This window comes from Gallus gallus, chromosome 1 (assembly GCF_016699485.2).
Source record: "Gallus gallus isolate bGalGal1 chromosome 1, bGalGal1.mat.broiler.GRCg7b, whole genome shotgun sequence".
NCBI lineage: Eukaryota > Metazoa > Chordata > Aves > Galliformes > Phasianidae > Gallus > Gallus gallus.
This window is the reverse complement of record NC_052532.1, coordinates 34,008,868-34,025,687: the sequence shown is the minus strand read 5'-3', so window position 1 is coordinate 34,025,687 and position 16,820 is coordinate 34,008,868. Positions and strand designations below refer to the sequence as shown.

The 16,820-nt window shown below is 43.8% G+C and overlaps 1 protein-coding gene across 1 annotated transcript in view; it reads left to right on the top strand.

Annotated features, from left to right (window-relative positions):
- WIF1 (WNT inhibitory factor 1) overlaps positions 1-16,333 on the top strand; it is a 41,777-nt gene extending 25,444 nt beyond the window's left edge. The window contains exons 4-10 of the mRNA NM_001199607.3: positions 1,726-1,866; positions 5,899-5,994; positions 7,595-7,690; positions 8,707-8,802; positions 12,412-12,507; positions 12,801-12,896; positions 15,507-16,333. Coding sequence (NP_001186536.2) covers positions 1,726-1,866; positions 5,899-5,994; positions 7,595-7,690; positions 8,707-8,802; positions 12,412-12,507; positions 12,801-12,896; positions 15,507-15,628 — 743 coding nt within the window. The 3' untranslated portion in view covers positions 15,629-16,333. The remainder of the gene's footprint in view (positions 1-1,725; positions 1,867-5,898; positions 5,995-7,594; positions 7,691-8,706; positions 8,803-12,411; positions 12,508-12,800; positions 12,897-15,506) is intronic.
- Positions 16,334-16,820: the final 487 nt, after the last annotated feature.

Below are 16,820 nucleotides of genomic sequence, written 5' to 3'. Positions count from 1 at the left end.
GAGGCACTGAAACAGATTGCCAAGAGAAGTGATGGATGCCCCGTCCCTGGAGACTTTCAGAGCAAGGTTGGGTCAGGCCCTGGGCAACCTAGTCTAGCTGTTTATGTACCTGTTCATTGCAGGGGAGCTGGACTAGATGATTTTTAAAGGTCCCTTCCAGCACTAAGGATTCTATGATTCTAAGTTCAGACCCAAGTCTGATGTTGTGGATGGTGGCAGTGATGAGCTGTGAACACCACCCCAGTGCGTGCTGGTGCCAAGGTGGCTCCATGTGCGCTGGCACATCTGATGCCTTCGTCAGGTGCAGCAGCATCTCTGCTCACTCAACAGTGATGGAGCTTGCTAATGATGTTGTGAAGTCTAGGAACTGATACAGTGCCATCGTTAAATTTCTGCCACATCTTCCTCCCCACAGCAATTTGTTCAGCTAAGTCACACACAGCCTCGTATATGCACTAAATTAATTCCTGCACTTGAGTTGTAAGAAGGTTACTGCAGTTTAAGAACCATTTAAACTGCTTTTTATTTGCTATAGGAGTTTTCTTCCTACCACATGCTTACATGCTTTTTTGTAAATGCCTTTTAAAAAACTGATGTGACAGTGCCTCAACAATTACATTGTTTTATGATGTAAACTGCAACAGAACTTATCAGGAGCAGAATGTGTTTCAGCAATAAATTATTCTGTATTATACCAAGGCAGAAAATAATGAAAATTGCCCAATTATGACTTGCAACACTTTTAATGACAAGCAATTTGAAACAAACCAAATGTAAGGCTGCTCGGTCAATATTTTGTTCCAAAATCACAGGCCAGCTTCAGAAGAGATGAATAAACAATTACTATTAGCTGGATCTAATTTATGAAGGAGCTAAGAAGAGCCAATTTTGAAGAAAAGAGACAATCATTTCATCTGAAGATTACGTGAGATCACATGAGACCATCACAGAGGAGCATTCCAGAGCACTGAGCTCTCAGCCCACTTCCTCATTAAAATACTCCAGATTCACTGGCCTTAATTATTTACTTGTACTCTTTGTAGTTCAAAAGTGTTTGAATACTTTTCCTGGAAAGGCAATCTCCAAATATCACCACGCATAACAAGTTCTGTCACAGCAATGGGGCTCTGTAATTTTCGTGAATATTTGAGCCCATGATCTTATTTGACTGTATTGTGTCACTGGCATTTTATGGGGGAAGTTTTGATTAAATTGGTGTTTTATTTAAGAATTAACTGCAAGATCCCAAGCGTTAACTGCAAGATTCCAAGCAGCAGAGCATACCTACCATTTCTCCAAAATGTGTGTGATCTTTTTGCAAAAGTCACCTGAGAGCCCATGAAAGTGAGATTCAGAAGGATTGAGGCAGCCTAGAAGATTATATGTAGGCTTCCAGCTCCCTTTGGAGGTTTTGAAAACCGTATCCTTGGATACCTCCATGTGGGTAATTGCCATCTGCAGGCAGAAGTGTGTTTGTTAAGATGCATGTCTGTGCCGCCGACACTGGGGCTGTGTCAGTCAGGGAGCCCAGGCTCACCTCATGTGCTGCTGCTGTTGTCTATGAATATGGCGACCTGCATACCTCTGTGCTGCACCTCTTCATCAGTGGCGGTACTCTAAGGCTTAAATGTAAATACTTATTATCTTTATTTTTAGTATTCCAATGTGTACCTTTATCTATGTGCAAGTAAACACAAAATATTATTGTTATTGTTCCCCTTTAAGTGGTTCAGGTTGGGTTTCCTTGCCTTGGAAAACAAGATGGAGTGGCTGCATTCGAAGTGAATGTGATCATAATGAACGCAGAAGGCAATATCATCCTCCAGACCCCTCAGAACGCCATCTTCTTTAAAACCTGTCAGCAAGGTAATGCTAATGAGGACATGACAAGTCTGTCAGATGGGGTCACCTAAGTTTCTTCTGTTTCCTTAGATATAATGGCTACAGAATATTGTGGTCATGCAATGCGCAGCAAAGGCTTTGAACTCCAGGATGTTGAGGCTCTCTTTGTAGTTTTGCTGCTCGTTTACATTTGCTGCTTGTTTTCAATGTGTTTACTAAGCTTTTTCTTGCTGTAAACTACATCTCCCTTAGCAGACTGGGTTGGAGGCATTCCCCCTCCTGTTCACTGCTCATCATTTCAGGGATGTTGATAGAAATACATCACATGAGAAGCAAATGTGAACAAATGATTTGAAGCATTTGGAGTCACTACAGTGTCTAACATGCCGAGGCTCACGTTTTCAGAAATGACCCGAAATTTAGAGAACTGAGTTCTGTCATCTGTAGTGCAGACATGGTCCTCACTTAACACCTTTTGGCATCATAGTTCAACAGTTCTTTACGTCTGAACTTGCACATCCCAAGTTAATCCAAAAAGTGTAAATCAGAACATTTTTCAATAGTTAGCTTCCCTCCTCTGGAGCTCGAGATGACAACCATTTGGGTTTGGATGCAGCATTGTTCAGCAGCCTCAGCAGCACATGTTGCCACTTTGACATTCACAAAGTTTATGAGACATAACAGCCAATGAGATTATTCCTTCTTGTCTTATTAACACTTCAGCATGCATGTTATTGGTTTCACTTTGGTAGAATTGTTTGCTCAGTAAAGCAGCACTCAAGGCAGGCGATGGAAGCTGGTCTTGGCTGTCACCAGGCAAGGAACACACAAGATGCACTGATAGAGGAAGGGCATTATGAAATGATTGCCATGTTTACTTGGAAAGCAGAGAACCTGTCTGCTCAGCCAATCTATGAACTATAAACACTGTGTAATAAGACTTTCTGGATTAATTTGGTACACCAAGGACAGCTGTAATTATCACTTTGAACTGAGGCTGTGGAAATTGAAAAAATCAGTATCTAAGATCAGGCAGCTATCCCACGCCGTGTGCGATTGTATCAAATCAACCCATGATGTACAAAGAGCAAGATTTTTATTCTTCTCCTATTAAATGCCGGCTCCCAATCCCACACTTTCTTCTCCACACTGGCCAGAGGGTGGCTTCAAAGAGCAGCAGCAGCAGCAGGAGCTGTTTGCTCTTTGAACCCGCACGACACCTAAATAAATGGCCAACTTTCTGCTTGCTTTGAAGCCTTGCTGCTCCCACTTAGCTTGGGAAAAGGGGAGGAGGGGGAGAAGATGTGGGGAGAAGAATGGGAAGAGAAATGGAGGCTGAATGGAAGTAAAATCAACTAGATCTTGTGCACAAAGTTGTATCTGATGTGAACAAAACACAGAACATTTCATACCTTTTCACTTTCAGTTCAGTTCAAAGATGCTGAACTTAATAAACTTTGGAAATAACATTGAAGTCAACTAATTGGGACAGCAGTTATGGATCTGTATTGTGGAAAAATGCATCTTGTCCTGGAAAGGCTCCAAACTCAATTTCTTTGTTGCATTTGTCTAAGCTTTGAATTCTATGCCATTCATTCATATTGTTATTACTATTTTGATATGAAAAATGCTTAAACATTTAGGAGTATTGTAGCATATAACTCAGGAAAGCTGAGGGTAATGACTGGTCCAGTCCTGAAGCAGCTCAGAGACAGGAGGATGACATTCTATACGCCAGAGGTGGGCAGAGGAGGAGCCTTCACACACACCTCTGCTGGTGCCTATAGGGATGGCTCCCACTGCTGCCCTCTGTCCAGTGGGGAGCACTCCACCACACTTGGAGGTACACACGCTGGGAAGGACAAGGATGTCCTCACTGGTTTGTGTTAGCATAGGGTGGGTTTCCTCCCTTGGAGGGATGCTGCTTGTGGCGAGCAGCTTGGATTCCTCCTGCTTGAGCCCTGGGTCGCTGTTTCCAGTCTCTTGTGGGCAGCCAGAGGGGCCTCCACCAGAGGAAGCATGCAGAACAAGGGAATGATTTTGTGGGAATGAAAAGGCTTTGTTGTGGCCAAGAGGTGACCACACAAAAAATTGTGTTTTACTTTTTTTCTGTTTGAAATGGCATGCATTTAAGCATGTATTTTCTGTAATGAATAGCAGCTCTGCATTCGGCTACAAGAAGAGAAACATTTCCAATAAGTCCTAGAGTATACTGTTAGAACAAATGAGACAAAAGTGCCTTTCCTGCTATTAATACCACTGCAAAAATCTTTATATTTAAAGTAGCACTTTTTTTCCCCCATGTATCTATGGTCCTAGGTAGAAGAGCATTTTAAAATCACAGATTTTATCTTCTCTCCTTCCTGTGTTTGCACACAACATCCAGCCCCCTGCCCAGTACCTCTGATTTTCTTACCTCTTGCTTAGTCTCATAGTTACCCTTTGTATTTCAGTTGGTAGAGAAATATTCCATGAGTGCAGCAGGAAAGCAATACTGCACATAGCCTGAGCTGCCATAGCTTCCTGTGGCTCTGATCAGCTATTAGACAAATTTTCAAGAAAGGAAGTTTGTTTGTGAATAGATCTAAAGGATATGTCACCCAACAAAGAAGGAGGGAAAACCATTCAAATATATTTAAATCCAGGATTTTATTTCCCCTTACATTAATAGGAATTGGTTTGAAGATTCTTTGCAAGCTGTGAAAATGTCTTAGGCAACCTGAACCACTTGAATTTATGGACATTCTGATACTCCTTATCACTTCAACTGAGGACATTTTAAAGGCTGTAACTGCTTGAATTTGAACTCAGATATTGTTCAGTTTAAAAACAGCATGAATCAATGGTACATCTACACAGCTTGTGAGTGGTGTCCATCCATCTTAGTGGGTGCAGGTGAAAAGCCAATGGAGAAGAGTTAAAAATAGTGTTGGCAAGTGCTATCAGCCACATATACTTACAGCACTGCTAGACCTAAGGCAAAAAAATCATGGTGCCAATATTGCAGCCAACTGCTATCTAATGGATGACCTTCAAGTTTGAGTTGAGAAGGCTGCAGTAAGATTGCTGTCTGAGTGTTGGTCTACCGCAGAGTATTTTTAACCTCATCATTCAGAGTGTCACACAGCCTAGCACCCACATGAGGAGGTTACCTTCTCTTGCCCGCATGAGGAGGTTACCTTCTCTGCTGCCTTGTGGCACTGGTCCCACTGATCACAACTGATGTCACATTTCACCTTCTCCTGCTTCCCTTCTTGCCTGTGAGAGACCTGGGAAGGCATTTTTAAGGAATTGCTGCCTGGCAGTAATGCATTTGTGGGATTCCACTGGATTCAATTTGTTTTGCCTCTTGTTTGATGGGCTCCGGTGTTTTGAGGATGGTGATCATACACAGATGTATTTCTCATCCTTGTGTAATCCTGCCAGTGTTGCCAAACACTTTAACCAGTGTTTGATCAATAGTTGAGATGTGAATGAGAGTTGGATGATGATACAGGATCACTACACAGGAATGCTTTCATCTTCCTTTCTGGCCTCCTTTCATCTAGCCTCAAAGCTGACTCTTTCATTTGAAGACAGATTTCATCACTTTGTCACCTCAGTAGCAACAGATGTAGTAATTAATGCAATGCAAGTTGCAGTGCAGTCAACTTAAGGCTGCAAAATTTGAAAGTGGGCCTATGGACCAAGGGCAGGTCTGACCAGTGATGCGGGTCCTGCACCAGCTTCCTGCTCATTCCTTGTGGAGAAGTCAGCATTGGATTATGCAGAGCATCCACATCACTCATCCATGAGCAAAACCACATAGCAGTAAGGCGTGCATGATCTAGTATCCGGCAGATCCCACACTGTCCTGCACATGAGCTCATTTGGACCTATATGTGGAGATTAACACAAAGATAATTTCTCTTTAGAAAGTCTTAGCTGAACTTCACTGCTATCAGCATTTGCCTATCTGTTACTGTTTTATCAAAGGAATCTATTGGTCCTACTGAAAGATAAATGACAGCTGAAGTATGAAATAGCCAATTAAGATTGTCATTGTGTTTTATGAAGCGGAGTGTCCAGGAGGATGCAGAAATGGAGGATTTTGCAATGAGAGACACGTATGTGAATGTCCAGATGGATTCTATGGGCCACACTGTGAGAAAGGTAATTAAAAAAAATCCTCTCAACTCTCTTTACCATAATCTCAACAAAACTGTATTTGCTGTACTGTAGCCTCTCCTAAAAATATGGATGGCCTATTCTAAAGTCACATATATTTTATTTTGAGTCTACACATCTAAGTGAATTACTAAGTTAACTACTGAATTACTGGAATATGGTGCATATTCCAACGGAAAATTTAACTGCTTACAAGAAAGATGTTTTCTCTCCAGTGGGTTGCTTTTGACAAAAAACTGACACAATAGTGAGAGAGTCCTTAATCACAGAGCATCCATCTGGCAAAAAGATTAAACAAAGTTCCTCTGCTAGTGAGGACTAGCTGGAAAACCAAGCACAGGGACTTCTGTTCTGCACTGGTTTATATGGAGATAAGATTTAATTTGGAGGCAGACTGAAAAAGAAGATAGGAAGATGAAGGAAAGAGTTTCCTTTTTCGTTCCATTACTAATACCTCTGAATAACGTGTCCAAGAGCAAGGGAGCAGGAAATTGGTGTGGCTGGGTGAGGGAGCACCTCTTCTTCCTGTCTCTTCCTCCCTCCTTCCCCAGTGGGAGGCCCTCCTTGGGACCAAGGTGGAGCAAAGCACCCCCGTGGGCATCCTGCTTCAACGTGACCCTTCACTCAGCTCCCAGACACTTTGACTACACCCAAACTATCAAATGCAGAAGAGCAGGGAATGTTTTCTTCCCTGGATTCCAGGCAGTTTGTATGTGTGTGTTAATAAACTCTCCTGCCTTCTAAAGCTGAACGTCCCAGATTCCCAGCTGGAGGAGCCCTGGCTGGTGCTTGTCTTAGGGCTGTGCCCTGGCAGTTCGGGGACAAAGCCACACCAGGAATGACAGTTTCACAGCACTGGTGATCCTGTACCCCCTCCTGGCTCTGTCCAAATGCTGTTGAATCCATCAGTGTGGACCCAGCCTCACTGCTTGTACCAGTTGTGGGCAGCCACCAACTGAAACATTGCTTCCTGACATGGCCAGCCTCCTGGGCTGGCCAGAACTGCAGAGGAGCCTTGGGAGAGTACAAGGGCTCTGGAAAGGGTTCAGGAGAAGTGTTCAGGATACTTTGGCTATGTTAGAGGCTCCCTTCCACTAAATCAGGCGGCTGTGCTTATGGCTGGGTATGCAGTGGCAGAAGGAGGGTTCATCACAGAGTCTGCCTGAGAGCCCCACGTATTTACCAACACCTCTGAGTATATCTCCTGGAGAAACAGTCCCATGTGCAGGGCTGAGGCACCAGCTCAGCACCAGAGCATAGTTACAGGGAGTGCTGGTATAGTGGGGGCCTCATGTGTCCAGAGGGTAAAGGTAGGCACTTTGCCATCCCCAGCTTGGAACTGTAGTGTACAGGAAGCAATTACTTATGGAATCAGACTCAATCTTCTATTTCAGTTATGCTGTATACAGATCGGCAGATACATAGCAGAGCTGTCTTGATATAACCACTAACAAAAGTGCTTTGCAAAGGTGACTTGATTGATTTCAACAGAAGGAAAAGCAGCTTAAGGAGACAGCAGGCTGAGCATTTAATAGCCAGCTGCTGTCATGCCAGTGATAGTTTTCCTTTTCTCCCTGCTGCTCAGCACTTTGTGCTCCTCGCTGCATGAATGGAGGGCTCTGCATCACCCCTGGCCTCTGCATCTGCCCCCCTGGCTTCTACGGCATCAACTGTGACAAAGGTAATGGCAGCGAAACCCCCGGTCTTGTGGCCATCCTGTGTGTGAGTATGTTAATTCTGCTCTAGGAAAGCCAAGCAAGTGGTGAAGGAAGGTCTGCGGGACACAATGTTGTGATTCTTCCCCCCCAGGCTGTGGCAGGGAGCTGCAGGGAGCACACAGTGCTGTCACAGCTCCACGTACAGCAGCCACGGCCGCCAGCTGAGCAAAGAGTAATTCGGCAAATCCCTTTAGCTGACCCATTGAAAGCCATGGGACATACCACGAGATTCACTTAGGAAAAGAAGTGATCTCTCTTTGAACTCTGGTTTCCTGGAGTAGAATTAGTTTTACTAATTTGTACCATGGTTTTCTGCATCTGGACACACACACACACAAAGTCCATTCATTTTTCGTTACTGTTGCTGCTCTATAGCTCAGAGATAAAAAGGAGCAAGAAGTTGTTCAGAAGAGTAACGTGGAACAGTGTAAGCACCATGCAGGGAGAGCCAAAGGGTTTGCTGCACAAATACCACTGACCCGCTCATGGAGGAGAAGATTGCAGAACATGGCAGAACAGGGGAAAATGGTTTCAAATCAGAAGGGAAATTTAGATTGGATATAAGAAGAAAGGTTTTTACGATAAGGGTGGTGAGGCACTAGAACAAATTGTCCAGAGAGATGGTTGATGCCCCATCCCTGAAGGCACTCCAGGTCAGGCTAGGGGGGCTCTGAGCACCTGATGTAGCTGTAGGTGTCCCTGCTCACTGCAGGGAGTTGGACCAGACGGCCTTTAAAGGTCTCATCCAAACCAGATGATGCTATCACAGTGTTGCCAGCTTCAATAGCAGGAATGATGTGGTCCTTCAGTGAGCTGCACGTGTGAGGACTGATGAAGATATAATACAACCAGTCCCTGGGGATCCCTGTAGTCCCTGCAACTGCAGTGTTTATTTGGGTTGAGCAGCAGAAAATATTAAGGGCAAGCCAGAGTAAGTTGATATGAGTGATTTAGTTCATTTCTGCTTTACTTGTTTCAGCAAACTGTACAACAACCTGTTTCAATGGAGGAACGTGTTTCTATCTGGGAAAATGCATTTGTCCTTCGGGATTCGAAGGAGACCAATGTGAAATCAGTGAGTAGCATCTCCGTGTGGTTGCTTTCCTTTACACCAACTTATTCTGTGTCAGTGTCTAAGAGATACAGTGTGACCTGGCTCTGCTGCTTGGCAAGCTTAGAGGGCCAGATGCCTCCAGTGAGACCCTTACTGATAAGTCTGAGTCACTGCTGGACCATCCCACCCTGACCTTGTTTTGTTGTCACTGGTCACTGGGCTTGGCAGCAGTCTTCAAGCTAAAAGTAAGCAAACACTGCTCTGTGCCCAGCCTGTGTGGAACAGATACTTTCAGAGGTTGCTGCACTTCGCTGTAGTACATAGCAGGTTAGGTTTGAGCCCATACCCCCACAAGGGCTGCTCTAAGCTGGAAGCAGAGAGGTTTGTGCTGAAGAGAGGTCTGAACTGTAAGAGCTGAGAGCTTTCACTTAATGTATTAAGTTGCATTCACACAGCAACTTGAAAATCCGCCTTGTGAACATCAAAAGACTTGCTGTTTTCAGAAGGTTAGCATCAAAGCCATTGCAAATATTTTAGCTCCTGGTTGATCTAAGTGTGCTGTGCTGTGTAAAGCTGGGGGTGGAAATGTGGCCAGGCTGGAGCAGAGCTGGGAGGTCAGCTGTCAGGCATTTGATCTCGCTGAAAGAAGACTTTTCTCACAGCTCTGATAAATTGGATTAATTCTATAGTTCCTCACACTTGAATGGTGTATGAGCTTTTTGGTTTGGGGAACACACATCCACATCGTGCTTTCTGGGATGAAAGCCTCCACTGTACGTGGAGCTTCCCCACCTTTCTGCTGTAAATATTCCCACTTGCTTTCAAGGGGCTGTCACAGGAGCACAGACAGCAGCATTTCGCCTGGGATGTGTAAAAGGTGATTGCTTTGCATGCACCACTAGGGACAGGCTCTTCTCACAGTGATGAAAAGTACAGCAGCAAATCCTTGGAAACACATGGAAGTAAACTCTAACATACTGTCATCCAGTATCAGATGATAAATGATGCAAGAAAAGGACACAGATAACTCAGGGCCTGCATTTTGCAGAGTATTTAAGTGTAGAAAAAGGTGGATGTTTTACCATATGTCTATGCATTACGAGGAATTTTACATCTCCTTTTCAACTAAACAAAAAACTGAGCCAAATGGAAGCATTAAAGGTTTATTGTTATGAAATTATTTGACTGGGATAGCCCCCGATATACATTCAGATCAGGGGTCACAAAGAACAACAGAGTGGGTTTCCATTGAATTTTCCTTTGTTTCCCCCAACTTCGAATTCAACCTTCTAACAGGATCTCATTTCTTTCTTTCTTCCCCCAAAAGTCAACTTGTTTGATACTTCTTAGATAATAAATAAAGTTCAAACTCATAGGCTAGGTTATTTTATGCCAGTGCTGTTGGGTTTTTTAGGCAAATTCTTAGAACTGATACCGCAGAATGTATAATTTAGGGTACTCCATTTAATTGGTCTGTCCCAGAGGCTCTACAGGTCATTAATGTCTATTGCTGCTTGAAACAGGTGCAAATGACTCTGGCTTCTTGCAAAGGCTTACCTGTGCAAATCAAATTTAATTAGCTAATAAACAAATATTAAACCAATTTCTGTACAAAAGAAAGAAGAGTATTTAGGATCATAGTGTGGAGAGCTAAACCAGGAATCTATTGATGAGAGCAAGACGAGCTATGCTCTTCTTGTGGCCTTTTTGAACCTGGACAGCAGTTGATTGTAGAGAATGGATGGCTGCTACCACCTTGGGCACTGCCCTCATGCCAGCTCAGCAGTGGAGGACTGCAAGAAGTGCTGGATGAGATTTAGGAACACCAGAGGAGAAACAAAACTCCTTCTGTTTTCTTAGACCCAGGGCCAGCTACATTCAGTCACGGGGATCTCGGAATAATAAAATGAGAAAACCTTTCAACAGGCAGGAAGCCATCTTCCAAAAACTGAGCAGTAGGGTTGGTTTTTTTTCTATTCTTGTTTAAAGATTTGGAGTGTTTGTCTGATAGTTGAATTGTTCTCTAAGACTCCTGGGAAATTGCTGGGCCCAGACTCCTTTACTAGCAAGCATTCATAATCCTCCAGAATACTGTTCTAGATATAGTCATGCATTGTCTCTAATTAGTATTGTAGTTTGATAACGGTTTTATTTCCTTTTGGATTCTTCCTCCGTTTGTCACCAACTGTATTGTTGGTTTTTCCATTTCTCAGTTAATAGCAGAAGGTTTCCTCCATTCTGTGGAAACGTTTGAGTCTCAGTTGAGCTGAGCTGTGCTGAGCCAAGTGTTTGCAGAACACAGCTCCGTGGAAGTCCGTACCACATGCTTTGACCCATATTCTCCAGATTTACTTCAAGATCAAGTCAAATTCCTGGATTCTCCTAGCATTGCTCCTTTCACTCATTAATTACTCCAGATCCAATTGCCTGCAAATTAGAATATCCACAGATTACCTCTCCAGAGGCTTCTGTGGGGAAATTGTGCTTCTGCAGGAACTCTCCTTAGCACAGCTTGTTCTTCTGGCTGGTTATGAACTTGCTTCAGGGCTATTAAAATAATTATGCACATCGGGAACAAATGTTTCTTTTATGCAGAACGCACACATGTATCACAGAAGTCTGGTGGGGTTGAGCTGAGTAGCACTACTGGGGGTGTGTAGTTCCCAAAGGGGCACTCTGTGGTTGTGAGGCGAGTGCACTCCCAGGGGTTTTCAGCACAGCACACCAGCAGTGGAAGGGAGGAGTGCTGATGCTCATATTATCACGTGCAGCTCTGTTAATATCATTAGAAAGGTTTTAGAAAGCTGCAGTAGTAGCAGTGGCCACTGAGGAGGCCAGGAGTGAAGGTCCGCCTTGCTGAGCACGTCCCCCTGCACTGAGGATGGCTGTGCTTGTGGAGGCTGCACTCCTACAGTGGAGATTTAGTTAGGTAAAGAATACAGACAAATCTAACAAGAGGCTGACAGCCTGGTCTCCAGGGACTTCATGCTGACTGTGAGGAAGCCCTCAGAGGCTTCTTGGTGTGAATCAGGCCCAGGAGAACCCAAAGGTGACTCTGACCCATCAGTGTGGATCTCCTGCCTTTTGGCAAGTCAGAGCCAAGCAAACCATCTTATGTGGTCAGACCTAGCTTCTTCTTTTGGCAACATGTGAATGTGAGGAAAAATAATTTCTGGACAAAAAGCCTTGAAAAATATCTGCCAGTTCTAATTACAGTCACCAAAGACACTCTGTTCTGTGCAAATGGGAAAGAAGGGCATGTTTTTGTAATGAGCCTTTAGGTTTTGAGCTGAGGCATGAAACAGTCCTCATGGCACAACCCACAGCACCGTGGTGCTTCACAGCCTCTTGTCACAGGCTGCCAGGCCCGGATGATCTACTTTTCTGCAACAGGCTGCCTTGCCTGTCATCTCCTGAGCTTCCCTTTACTTAAAATCTCACTCCTATGCCAACAGGTTGTGTTCTGTTTGTGCTCACTGGGTACTAGCAGAGAAGCCTTCCCCTAGGCCCACAGAGCACACTCTGAACCCACAGCTTGATGAGTTTTTGGGCACAGGGCAGACTTCTCAGATGGCTGTCACGAGTAGGTGCTGGGGACTAAGGCCTTGTTTCTGTCCTTTTAATTTCTAGGTAAATGCCATCAGCCCTGTCGAAATGGAGGAAAATGTATGGGTAAGAATAAATGCAAGTGCTCCAAAGGCTACCAAGGAGACCTTTGTTCAAAGCGTAAGTACCTGTGCACTCAGTCAGTCCTTGGATGAGCATTGGGCTCACAGGGGACCACGCTAACAGCACCAGCTGCCTGTTGTCAGAGTACTTCAGGTCGACTGGCTTCCTGGGCATGCAACACACACCAGGCTGCAAGGAATTATAAGACCAGACATCTTTTTACAAATGCCTCCCTCTAGTCTGGCCTGCATCCTGGCTCCCTGTGTCAGTGTCAACACGCCAGTGTAGCAATTGCAGATGTTCCAAGAGAAATGCCTCCAAGTCCAACGTGTGTGCTCACTTTGTTGCAGCTGTCTGCGAGCCTGGCTGCGGACTGTATGGGACCTGTGCTGAGCCCAACAAGTGCCACTGCAAGGAAGGCTGGCACGGGAGGCACTGCAATAAAAGTAAGTGAGAAACAACCCCCAGGATTGTGTCAGGGCCACTTATAGGTGCTATATGAACATGACAGCTTCAAGAGCCTTTCCACCATAATCACTAATACCACCCTCCTCTTTTTCTTCTTTAATCTAAACAATAAAACCAAGATTTACATTCTCCATAATGCTAACTACTTTTAAAAAAAACCCTCCAAATTGTTTAAAATTCTTTTACTTCCTTTCTCTTTGTATCATGAGGCCTAGAGCTGGGGTCACCCAGGCCTCTGGGGCGACCTTGTATGTCTTCCACCTGCTGTGTGGAGTGGACTGTAAGTCCCACAGCACTCCCCAGTAAAGTCAACTGGCCTTCGAATCTCAGATTGGCATTTTTACACATCAAGTTCTGTCACATTATAAAGACAATTAAAGCTTACAGAAACTGAATTGCTCTTTAGAAACTTGGGAAAAATTTGAAAGCTTATACAGAATCTATCCCTAGCAACTTTCATGTTTTCTTCTACTCTTCCTCACCATTGTTCCACAGAATGCAAACTGTATTGCCTTAAAGCGAAGTTGAAGTCTTTAAAATACTTTTTTTTGTGCTACTTAAGCATTATAAAATTGTTTGAAATACAATTAGATATATGCAGTAACAAATTCAGGCTTAATTTTGCATTTCATGTGCGATAAGACTTTGTAAGCAAATCATAGAATCATGGAGTCAAAGAGTCATAGAATCATAGACTGGCTTGTGTTGGAAGGAACCTCAAAGATCACCTTTTGCTTTAAAACAGTTCCCCTTTGTCCTATCGCTATCAGACCATGTAAAATCAGTCTCTCTCCTATTTATAAGCTCCCTTTAAATATTGAAAGGGCACAGTGATGTTTCCAGGGATCCTTTTCTAAGCTGAACAAGCCTAGTTCCCTCAACCTTTCTTCATAGTAGAGGTGTACCAGCCCTCTGATCACCTTTGTGGCCTTCCACTGGACCCACTCCAACAGCTCCACATTTTTCCTGTGCTGGGGGCCCCAGGCCTGGATGCAGTACTCCAGATGGGGCCTCACAAGGGCAGAGCAGAGAGTGAGAATCCTCTCCCTCTCCCTGCTGGACACCCTTCTTCCGATGCAGCTCAGGACACTGTTGACCTTCTGGGCTGCAAGCACACACTGCTGGTTCATGCCCAGCTTTCACATCCACAAGCCCTTCTCCACAGGCCTGCTCTCAAGGATTTCTTGTCCATGAGTCTGTACTCATGTCTGGGATTGTCCCAGTTTTCAAGCTTGTCTATGTCCCTTTGGATGGCATACAATGACTACACCACTCAGCTTAGTGTCATCTGCAAATATGCTGAGGGTGCTCTCAATCCTACTATCCAGCTCAATGATAAAGACGTTTCTGTAAGACATTCTGCATGTACTCTCACGAAGGATTAACATTTATCTTAAACATTTGGCAAACTATTCATGCTTAATGTTTTAGGTAGCAATGATAAAAAAAATACTTTAATATTCTTGTTATATAGCAAGTGAAAATGTATATCTTTGGAATGAACAGCCCACAGAAAGTAATTGTCTGTACGACAACAAGAAAAAAAGCAGACTACCACTGTCCTATAATGAAAATTTAGTTGTTGTGCATTATTGACAGCTCCATGGTTTTGCGGTCTCCATTATGTGGAGTTTGGGCAAAGACCTGCTGCATTTAGCACTGAAAAAGTCTTTGTATTCAGCAAAGAAGGTGATATAGGTGGCTGGAGTGAAATTCACTCCTGTTTTAAGTGCCTGCATAGGGCTTAAATTGCACGCTCAAGTCTGTATAGCATGGCAGTTCATTTTTCAGCTAAAACTGAGTATCTTTTGGCCTTGATGGAAGACCTATAGTTAATTTGAGAGACTTGCTTCATACACCACGTAGTTGTGAGTTCAGCAGTTATACAAAATTCTAGCTGATAGCCATTAACGTCATGGTTTAGAAGGACTCTGTTAGAAAGTTGATGTTTGTATCAAATGAACGGCTCCTCGGGGAAGCTGTTTTCTTAAAGAAGTAGTTAAAAAACTAAACCTTGGGCTTAATTTTTCAAAGTTATTTGCATGGAATTTACAGGGTGAGATGGGTAAATGAGACTATAATATCAGAACAAGAGTTTGAGTTCTATGTTTCACTTTTATTTCAACGACAAAGCGGCTCTGCTGAGCCTTTTTCAAACTACTCACTGTCACTGCTCTTTCTCTTTGCATCCCACTGCACAGCAGAGCACAGCTCACCCCACTAATGTTGAGTCACCCAAAGAGCTGCTCAGGGCCACTCTTAACACTTGGCTGGGCTCACACCTAAGGTACACGCTGGCATAGGCTGTGCAGATGTGAACCTGCACCAGGTGGCAGCCCGAATGGGCTGACTGTTCCAGCCTTTTGGGGCTAAGCTTGCCCGATGATCCTGATCTTTTTGGTCTAAGCCTGCCCATCAGCATCCTGCTCTTCCAAGACCAGGAAGAGGATGGGGAAAGGACCGCATGCACGTGAGGTGCACTAGAAGCTTTTGTTCAAGCTGGGGGACTGTCTCCACTTGAAATATTAGCAGCGCATCGTGAAGCTGCCACTGTGGTTTCTGTTCTCCTGAGCTGGGTAATTTTCCAGGGTACGGAGCCAGCAGTCCGAGCGCCCTGAGGCCGGCCGGCACCAAGCACAGGCAGTACACGCCTTCGCCCAAGAAGGCGGAGGAGAGGCACGCTCCACCTGAATCCAATTATATCTGGTGAGCTCCAACATCTGAAATGGTTCGTGTTACACAGAGTTCATAGCCTTCATTAACCTTTCATGGATGGGATGTTAAAACGCTGTTCACTACAGTTTAGATTACTGGCTGGAATTTTATTAGCTTCATTATAAACCACTGAGCTGATATTTACTATTCCTTTTAAGTTTTATAAATACTTCTGTAGCATGATTATATAGGCTTCTTCTTTCAGTGCTTTGGATGGTTTTGTACTATACTCTGGTTATGTTTTAATTTCACTTGTTTTTATTACGTATCTGCAACATAACATTTTCCAAAAATTAAGTAACAATATTCAAGCAGAAAATTTCCTAGATGCTAACCTGAAACATTTCAGCGATTGCAGATTTTAGTTTGCCTAAGACAAAGGAAAGGTGTCAGTTTTGTTATGTATTTAGATTTTTCCCAAAGGAAAGTAAACAAATGTTACCTAATTTAAAAACTGAACTACTCAACTCAGCATTCTTTTTGACCTTAAAATGTTGCAAAGTTCTGTGTATTAAAAATACACTGCAGTGGTGCCAATTAAGCAATATAATATATTTTAAACAAAGTAGAACTGTAACGTATGAACTTTTTGCATTGGCTTGAAGCAATATAATATATTGTAAACATAACAGCTCTTATATAATAAACTTTTTGTACTGACGGTTATGTATAAAATAAAGATGCTGCTTTAGTTTTTTGAGTACTGTTCTGTGTGGCCTGCTCCACTCTCACCAGCACTGGGTTGGGCAATGGCTTCCCTGCATAAACTAATGGTGGGCTGGACTGTTTTTCTTGTCCTCACTTCCCTACTGCTGCGCCAGTCCTAATGGTAGCAGTGCTGGGCGGCAGCACTGGGCATTGCACAGCCAGAAGTGTCAGGTTTTGGTCTTTGTCCCCATGTGAGGCCCTTCCACTCCCAACCAGAGTCCCAGATGTGGAGATTCTATTTTCACTTGCTCTGTAGCCTTCCCTTCAGGTGCTGTCTTTGAAAGGCAGATGAAGAGGAAATCATCTATTCCTACTGATACTGTTCCAGAGTGATGCTCTCATCTCGTGGTGTGTTCAGACTCTTTGAAGTCTTGGCACTCCGTCCTGCAACAGTCACGTTTATAATGAGATGTGGACAGAGAGCAATGGAGATGATTCCTTTCTGGGATGGAGAGCAATATTCATTTCAACAAATAAAT